Source organism: Ctenocephalides felis, unplaced genomic scaffold (genome assembly GCF_003426905.1).
Source record: "Ctenocephalides felis isolate EL2017-DRISC unplaced genomic scaffold, ASM342690v1 CF-g0.4_SCAFFOLD_01604, whole genome shotgun sequence".
Classification (NCBI taxonomy): Eukaryota; Metazoa; Arthropoda; class Insecta; order Siphonaptera; family Pulicidae; genus Ctenocephalides; species Ctenocephalides felis.
In genome coordinates, this window is record NW_020537758.1 from 42,069,734 (window position 1) to 42,079,927 (window position 10,194).

Below are 10,194 nucleotides of genomic sequence, written 5' to 3' on the forward strand. Positions count from 1 at the left end.
TTATTATTTCGATATCATATGAATAAAACAGTTGTGCATCAATTCTATGTAATTTTAAGTACTTTCTCTATTATAAACAACAAACAGTTATTAAGCATGATTAATATTATGCATGTAGTTTGCATAATATATGTATCGTACGTATAACTTATGAGAAAAAGGCAGCAAATCCAGGAAATGGTAAGATCTAAAATTTTAAGTTAATATCATTAAATTATAATATAAATCGATAAGCTATTTAATTAATAGGTATATTTTGTCTAATTTGAGATGTATTTTGCAGTGTTACATGCGAGCTCTTTTCGATTATTACCCGAAAGAAGATTCCTTATTGCCTTGTAAAGAAATTGGTTTAGAATTCCAGAAAGGAGATATATTACAGGTATTAAACCTTTCATGTGCACATTTCTTATAACGATTATTTTTCTTTCCTTAATTTTTTTAAGATGTTCAAAGGTATTTAATTTACTATAGATAATGTTCATTTTATTGCCCAATGTACTAATCCCATTGTTTTTTCGAACGTGGCGGCATGTTCGAGCCTAACAAATTTTATGCCCCTATCTTCTTCTACTTGTCACTAATAAAATAATTCCTACCCTACTATAGGTACTAAGCTAGTTATAAGAAATTTATTCAGCCTGTACGAATACCTTGACCCGAAAACATCTAATATATCTTACTAAAATTGAATACATTACATTTCTACAAACAATTTCTGAACTAGTTTTTATTTTCTGGTCTGATATAGCCTTTTTGATAATTAATTATATCTGGTTCTTTGCAGCAATAAAGTGTCCGTGTGTAGTGTTTTTTTTTTTGTTTTTAAGTTTAGTATAGATAGTATTTATTTGGTAACTGATGTGAATGGTTCTAATGCGTACCAAAATGAATAAATTTCTTATAACTAGCTTAGCAGTTAGCACCTATAGTAGGGTAGGAATTATTTTATTAGTGTCAGATAAAAGAAGGTGCATAAAATTTGTGAGGCTCGAACACTAGTTATATAATAAATATATTATAATATGCTAGAAATATAAATAGATTAAATTATAGTATATATCTGGCGACTAGGTTACTATTGACTATTTTTAATAAATATATTTTTAATTTTTTAGATAGTAGATAATAAAGACCCAAATTGGTGGCAAGCCAAGCACGTCGGAGGCTTAGGACCTGCAGGTTTGATACCATCTCAAGAACTCGAAGAAAGACGACAAGCATATGTCGCTCCCGAGGCTGATTATGTACATAAAATTAGCATATGTGGAACAAGGGTAAAAATTATTTTGTATTATATTTATTTTAAATTTGAATTAATTGAATAATTGGTAAAATTGTGTAATAATTAAATTGAGAAATCATTTTGTTGTTTGCTCTCGATTTTTTCTAGATATCTAAGAAGAAACGAAAAACAATGTACCAATCACACAGTAACAACCAGTTCGACAAAGCCGATATCATGTGCTATGAAGAAGTGACCAGAATGCCTCCTTTCAAACGAAAAACATTAGTTTTAATTGGATCTCAGGGTGTAGGCAGAAGGACGTTAAAAAATCGACTGATAAATAGCGATCCGAATAAATTTGGAACCATTGTGCCTTGTAAGTTTATTTTGAAAATAATATTTTTCACCGGAGATATCAGATTAATTCTGTTTTTAATTAATCAAGGAGATGCTAATATTCTATTATTATTGTTACCAGGGACGTCTCGACCTCCTAGAGTTTTGGAAGAAAATGGGCGCAGTTATTGGTTCGTGGATCGAGAGACTATGGAGAACGAAATCAGGGAACACAAATTTTTGGAACATGGAGAACATAATGGCCATCTTTACGGAACACATTTAGACACAATTCGGGATGTCATAAAACAAGGTTTATATTTTTTAAAAATTGTATTTGATCAAGCCTATATTGACTCAAAATTCTAACCAGCTTTGAACAACCAGTTTCTAAATAAATCATTTTATATGATTTTTTTTTTCAGGAAAAATGTGTGTTTTAGATTGTGCGCCAGGTGCACTGAAACTTTTGCACAACAGCACAGAATTTATGCCTTATGTAGTTTTCATAGCAGCCCCTGGAATGGAGCAGCTCCAACAGATGTATAATCACTTCAGATCAACAGGAACATCTAGTCGCAACCTCACGGTATGTATTTTGTAAAAAAATAAATCTAATGTATGCTTGTTGTTGTTAAAATAAAATAGCTAAGATTTTTTAATGTGCAGTTTGCATTTCAAATAAAAATTGTTAATGATTTTTGAAAAAAATAACGAGCATTTTAGATAATTATTTTAGGTGTCTGAACTTGAATTCAGAATTTTGCTTGTGATGCTGCAGAATTTTATAAATTTGATAAAATTAATAATGCATTTTTGATATTAAAAATTGGCATTAAAATCGTTTGTTGACGTCGATTAGTGCATCTATACTTCTGTACTCTTTATGAGAGCTGAAAATAGTCTTATTTTTTTATTTATTAGTCAAATTTTGAATGAGCATAATTCATAAGTTTTTATAACATATTCTATGTCTTTGATGTACGTGCAATAAACTCTCTTTTCTCATAGATGCAAAAAAATAAGGCTGCCAATAATTTTATAATAATTACTAATCTAACTCATTATTAATTTTTAAACAATTTAAATATTGAATGAATATGATTTGTAAATCATTATAAATAATTATCTATGCATGATATATATCTAAAAAATATAGATAATTGTATATATTTATCATAAATGAGGCCTGATTGTTATATTGCATGGTCAAATTTTAATAATATTGAGACTCAGAGTGATATATAAGTTGAATAAAATTTGAATGAATTTCTAAGATAATATTTTGCATATAGAATAGATTAATTTGTATAAATGTTGCATGTGTTATGTTTTTGTTAATTGTTTGTTTCATGTGGCATGCCATGAGCAGTTTGACAGACAAAGTTCCATCAGATACAGTTCGAGAAGGGCCAGGACCCTTGAATCTCTTGCTTCTTTGTACGAGGTAAGAAATTATTGAAAATAATAAAATAATAACCATAAACGGTATTTGACTAACTACGTTACCCAAAACCAATTACATATTCATTACTTAGTCACTATTTTAGCTTTCTATAGGCCGATTTTTTGTTTTACATCCAAAAAAATTAGGAAAACAAAAAATCTGTTTTTTTTTTTTTTTTTTTTTTTTTTTTTTTTTTTTTTTTATTTATTTACATATATACATTATTTTCATATCTCAGTCAGACAGAGGTGCCTGGTATGAGAGATTATGAAAAACAGTTTTCATATAATATTTACATTTCATTTGACTATAATATCTATTTCATTAATATAATATCTATATATAACTCTTCAGTCTTCTTTTCTTCAATTTCCATATAGTACTTCTTTATTTTTCTTTTAAAATTATCATTATCATTGGTCATCTTAATATAGTCTGGCAATTCGTTATATATTTTGGTAGCACTCCATATGACATTTTCTCTCAAATTCTTTTTTCTATTGCGTTCAATGTGAAATTGTTGTGTTGTCTCGTGTAGTGTTCATGTATATCTTGATTTGTGTCTATTGTTGCACTTGTTTTAATTCGGTTAAATTTCATTTTGTGTATTAGTTTGCATTTCTCTATTTTAATTATGTTATTTAGTGAATGATTATTTGTTTCTCTCTGCAAGTATTTGGTGGGTGTTAGATGTGGTAAATTATATGCTATTTTTATGGCTTTATTCATTATTCTCTGTATGTCATTTAGGTTTGCTTTAGTTGTTTGGCTCCATGTTGTTATGCCATATAAAATTATAGGTATTATTTGCGTTTTAAGAATTAGTATTTTATTTTTTTTGCCGAAAGAGTGGATCCTTTTCAATGCCCCTGTTAATGTTCCTATCTTTCTTTTTATTTTGTTTATATGGTCTGTCCATGTCAGTTTTTCATTTATTATCAGTCCTAAGTATTTTATGCTTTCCACTTCCTCTATTGCTCTATTATTTACTTCAATTTTTAGTTTAGTGTTCTCAGTATTTTTTCTATGTTTGAAATATATGTATTTTGTTTTATCTATGTTAATTGTTAGTTTATTTTCAGTTAGCCACTCGGTGTATATTTTCATGTCCGTGTTTATAATATCTTCGAGTCTTTTTTTATCCTTATCCGCATATACTATCGCTGTATCGTCTGCATATAATATGTATCTTCCCTTTAATTTTGCGTCTTTAAGGTTATTGGTGTATAATAGATACAATAAAGGTCCTAATACAGAAATATTTATAAGGCAATATATGCAAACGCAAAACAAAATCTCTGTTTGAACAAAATTTGTGTTATAAATAAACTATTTGACTCTTCCAAGTCACAGCTTATAATGTTCGGTATGAAAATGTTATTTCAGGTTCAAAAGCCTAGCCAAAATTATAGATATTAATATTGGTTGTCTTGATAATATTGTAGGATAAAGATTTATGCATAATTTCACAAAAAAAATTATAATTATTCATTAAAATATAAAAAAATAATTAGAATGTGACTTGAAAGTTATGAGGGTCCCTAGAGTGTTAAGATAGTCAGCTCTTTCTGCTAGAAAAAATATAGCAATTGTCTTTGTTTTTGATAAATATTTTTGTTCATAAGAGTAATAGGATGATAGTTTGCAAAAAGTTAGTGATCTACTAAAATTAAGTTCCATCTTTTTTATGGCAAAAATTAGGGGGTGTCCATTAATCACGTGAGCTTTTTAGGGGGACAGGGGGTTTGACAAAAAATTAGGAAATATCATGTGGGGGAAGGAGAGGTATAGTAAGATATCACGTGTATTCATTTTTTACCTGATTTTTTTTAAAACAATCCAAATATTTAAAAAAAAATCAAACATTTAACCATTTTTTCTCGTAACTAAAAATACAGGTGATGGTTTGGTAGGAGAAGGGGGGTAATTTTGAATAACACCATCAATCACAAAGGGGGAGGGTGGTCCAAAAATCTTTAAGAAGTGGAACACGTGATTAATGGACTCGCCTTTATGTGAACATCGTATGTATAAAACGCTATTTTGAGATATTTTTGTTATAAAACATTATACTTGTTTAAAATATTTTTTAACGAAATGAACTTTCCATAACTCTTAAATAAAAATATATTCCCAATAAACAGTATACCTGTTTAAAGTATAAATTTGAATATTTGCAACATTACATAATATTATGATTATTTAATTTGCATGATTGAACTTGAAAATTCAAATATTAACAAAAAGTTGCAAATTATAAATAGTTTTGCAAAATGTGCAGCTTGTTTGATCAAGTGCGATACAATTATGCTTAGTTGGCAATGTAATAAAAGTGGGTCAAATTTGATCACATGGTTCTACTATGGTTACTATCAAATCAGGGGCTTCCAACAAACAGTCCAAATGTTGATGTATTGATGAAAATAAGTTAATATCGCAGAAGAAAATTTTTGCTAAAATTAAAATTTAGTAATATATTGCATACTGACTTTTATTAAAGCACTGAGCATTTATTAAAACTTGCAGTGATATGAATTTTAATAAATTTTTCTATAAATAATATTTTCCTTTCTTTCATATTTTTTTAAGAACAAGAGTAATTCAATGTCTGATTATTTAATTAAAAAAACAGTAAATTGAATAATTTTGTAAAAAATAGAAATATCATTTTTCATTTTACAATAAACCCCGCCGTGGTTTCCAGACTGTGGGGTGCTCAGAGGGCGTACAGCTGTTTCCAAAATACTATTATCAAAAATAAAAAAAAAATGTAATTATATAAAAAATTTAACAAAAAAATAATTATTTTTATGCATATTTTTATATATTATTGCATATTAATTTGTAGCCTGATAATACTAGTTTAGTATTTATGAAACGAAAAGGATGAAAAATCAAAGGAGCGCAACATTTTTTTGGTAAAACGGCGAAAAAGGTTGTAAACCACGACTCTTATTACTACATACATAATAAAAAATATTATTTCATATATTCGATTTATCCAAGTGCAAAATAATTTTACAAGAGTTGGTCATACCTGATATTCTGTACCCATTTAATTTGTAAGCGATTACACAGATATGAAACTTAAAAAAATTTTAACATCAATCAGACTCTAGTAAAAGATAAAAGTTACGGCACAGGTCAAGATCGTCACTTCTATACTGAGGTCATCAATTAATTGCATCTGCAATTTCTATTAAGTAAAGAGAGAGTTTTAATACACTCTTCAGATCTCATTTTATTATGTTCAATGGAAAAGATTGAATAAAGAGTTATATGTATTGAAAAACCATTCATTTCATTAAGAAGTTAGGGGCGTTAATTATGTAATAGATCTTAGGATTTTTGGATTTTCTTGCTCTTGATGATACACAGTGATATTTTAAATTAAACCCCTTCCTCCCTATCTGACATCACGTGTATTTTTAGTTTTAGTAAATTTGTTTTTTTTTTAATTCAGGTGAAAAAGAAATGTATGTAATATTTTACAACTCATTTCGTAACTTTTTTTGATAATCTACCCACCTCCTCTTTTTAATCCACATATTTCATACGCAAAATGACCAACATTATCAAAAATTACTATTTTTTCGTGGAGATTTTAAAATAACCTAGCAATATTTTAACTCTTATATCATCTTCGTAAATCATTGTTAAATTTCAAAATACCGTTGTGTAATGTTAAAAGTATTGCCGAATAATTACATATAAAATTGCGGGTCATTCGTAGTCAAAATTATACTGTTAGGAATTCATTAGAAAGTTGTCGGTGTAAATCGTGAACTCGTTACTCCAGATAACATAAGAAATAAATAAAAAGTTAAAGTCGATGAATTTGATATGTAGATTTTGATTCAATGAAAATTATTTCATGTTCATATTCTAGTGCCACATCTTTACCAATAATATTGGTGTATTATAAATAAAGATGAATAGATGCTGTAATTATTTCTCTACTGAACCCAGTAGAAAAAAAATTATAACTATTGTTTATTATTTCACAATTAAAAATTAATTTTCTAGAAAAATTGTAGAGTTACAATTTACCCTGTCAATAATACCTACTATTATCAATGCATCATTTTTACTTGCATCTGTATGTAATTTTGCATATTTAGAAGGTTTTGTTTCAACTAACCCCAGTCAATAATATTACAGCGAATCGAAATTTCTTGATAGTATAATTTCATATTACATGCCAAAAGATGACGGATCTGCACAGTTCTGTATATTGCCTCGGCTTGCTGGACAGTAACCGAAACAATATTATGCAAAACGATTTACATGTCCAATTCAGACAAAAAATAGTTTAATATCGTTAAAGATCCTAATGAAAAGCTCCTGTTACAATAAGCCCCTAGCTTCTCATATACATATTACTATTTATATGCAAAATTAAGAGCAGCCGATCTTAAAATTTCATGGCAATTTTGAAAAATAGATTTTCTTCCTACTTTCCTAATCTAGTGCAACTTTGTTTCGTTTTTTTAAACATTTTCTATAATCTTTTAGGCAATTTTAATATTTTTTTAAAAAAATTACAAATCCGATTTTTATCTCATCTTAACAGGAAGACGATTTAAGAAGAACAGTTGAAGAAAGTGCTTGTCTTCAAAGAACATACGAAAAATACATCGATATGTCGATCATCAATGAAGATTTCGATACCACATTCAGGGCAGTCGCCGAAGCTTTGGAAGCTCTCAGTTCGGAGCACCAATGGGTTCCTGTAAACTGGATATATTAGCTGGTAATAATCTAAAAAAATATATTTTTTGTAAATATAACGAATACGTGAAAAATTTTGTGGACTAATAAGAAGAGACCCTAAGCTATAATCTTTTTTAGTTGTGTACCCATAATGACTAGTACCTCCAACTTTTGTAGGTATAATATCACAACTACAAAAGTTATGAATTATTATCATTTATATTGCCAATAGAAAGAATTTTCGATTTCGATTATAATTTCAATTCGTGTATGAATGTATAATCATATAAGATGAACAACGACATAACTTTTAAACATTTTAAATAGATTATTTAAATATCTAATATAAAGAATATCCAAAATTCGGAGTTCTATTTCAACCGTTCTTGAAAAACGAACTCAGATCATTTAGTGTAAAAACATTAAAGTTTTTTGTTATAAATACATATATTTTGTATATGCATATTGTTATGCAGAATTTTAACAGTGTTTTGAATTATTTTATAATATATATAATAATAGTATTTGCAAAATTTAACAATACTACGTTAGATAAATCTTATTGATAAATAAAGACAAATACCTAGAGTAATAAATTTTTGTATTAGTTTTGCAAAAACATAGTATTAAAATTATTGAAACCTTGATGAAATCTGTTATTATTTGGATCATTTTTAAACATCTGTTTGTTTAAAGATGAATTTAAATATAACGATTGATAATAAGCATTTAAATTAATTTAAATAATTTGAATAAAATTTATTTGAAATAGGAGTAAATAAAAATATACTGCCCATATAAAATATGTAAATATAGCTTAAATACGATTTCCAATCGCTATATCATTTTCTCATAAGCTATATAATTATATACATAAAGAGTCTATTAATTATTTTTATTATTCATTATTTTAATTACGAGTTATATAAAAGCCTATGTACTACTTATATTGTTAAGATTATTATATATAGAAAGAGATTTGATTAGGTATGATCTCAATATCCTAAAAATTCAGTATCTGGTTTCTGTAAATCTCGAATGCATCTTTTCTGAAATTTGTTGGCAAATTTTGGAAAATTTGACTAAATATGTATAGGAATATGCATGAGTTATAAATATTTATACAAGATAAGAAATATGTATATGCTCCCAGTATTAACTATATAAAAAGTTTATAAAAAAAATTTTTATTTTATAATTTTTATGAGAGACTGCGGAATAGTTTTTTTTATATAAAATGTTAGATTTTATTTGTTTTGCCATTTTTATTACTTAAAACGCAAATAAATAATTTTAAAAATGCTTTTACACTATGATACTTTTCTTGTTTTTATACTACAAACTTTAGAACTACAATTCGAAATAGGTTACATAAGTTAAATTAAAAGAAAAAAATATTAATGTTAGAGATATTTTGCATAATTTTGTGAATTTATATTTTCCAACGCAAGTACTAAAACCGTTGATGTATAAAATTATAAACTTTACATATCCATTAATTAATTCTGGTAACTTCAATTAATATATTAAACAAACTATTTTTATAAATTTTCAAATTGTAAAAATATCTACGCATAAAATATTTCATATTATTACCTAAATTACGTAAAATATATTGTAAGATATAAAAATCTATAATCTTATTGCAGTATTTTATGAACCAAGTTTATTATTAAATTAGTTACTGTTACTTCTGTTATAATTATAATATTTTCTTTAGAATTGTGTCATTTAGCAATATGTTATACCTTAATAGTTTAAAGTAAAAAAAAAAACAAGCAAATATTTATGCAACTTAATTCTGGTAATTAATTCAATCATGCACCATTCTGTCACTAAAATGTGGCTTTTTAATTAAATATATACATAAAAATTTTAATTACCATTTTGACATCTTCTACAAAAAAATATCTATCATTAAAGTTGTTAAGTTTAGTGATACTTAAATCGTTGCGATTTATATATAAATATGATATATGTTTGAAATAACTAATTGCCTGAAGTATGTATAGATGTAAGCTGAAATAGAAAGTTTATTTAAGTTTAATTAAACATTCAAAGTAAATAATATTTGCCATTGTTAATAACTTATAAAAATTTCAGTAAAATAAATATATTTCAAAACAATATATAGTGGTTTTTCAAATAATTCAGATGGGGCGCTTTAATTCTCTAATTTAGATATGATTAACGTTGTAGTACCCTTTTTTTTTATTTTTGATAATAAATGATGTGTAAATCAAACAATATGTCTAAAGTAAAAAATATAAAATTTATTAATTACAAAATTTTATTATTATGATTTTTGAAAAAATGGCGGAGGAAAAGTTATGAGGACCAAATAAGCCCGAACACATATTTCGAATTATTTATAGTTAAAAAAAGAGTATATTGAAATGATAAATTTATAAATTTGAGTATGATGGATTTATTTGTGATGTGACGAAAATATCTCATTTTAATTCTTTCT

General features: G+C 26.4%; 1 protein-coding gene across 1 annotated transcript in view; it reads left to right on the forward strand.

The window, feature by feature from the left end:
* LOC113373270 (MAGUK p55 subfamily member 6-like) overlaps positions 1-7,830 on the forward strand; it is a 49,599-nt gene extending 41,769 nt beyond the window's left edge. Inside the window, exons 2-8 of the mRNA XM_026613576.1 lie at positions 284-382; positions 1,119-1,277; positions 1,394-1,604; positions 1,707-1,877; positions 1,990-2,153; positions 2,937-3,011; positions 7,585-7,830. Of these exons, the coding sequence (XP_026469361.1) occupies positions 290-382; positions 1,119-1,277; positions 1,394-1,604; positions 1,707-1,877; positions 1,990-2,153; positions 2,937-3,011; positions 7,585-7,761 (1,050 nt within the window). The 5' untranslated portion in view covers positions 284-289 and the 3' untranslated portion in view covers positions 7,762-7,830. The remainder of the gene's footprint in view (positions 1-283; positions 383-1,118; positions 1,278-1,393; positions 1,605-1,706; positions 1,878-1,989; positions 2,154-2,936; positions 3,012-7,584) is intronic.
* The last annotated feature ends 2,364 nt before the right edge of the window (positions 7,831-10,194 follow it).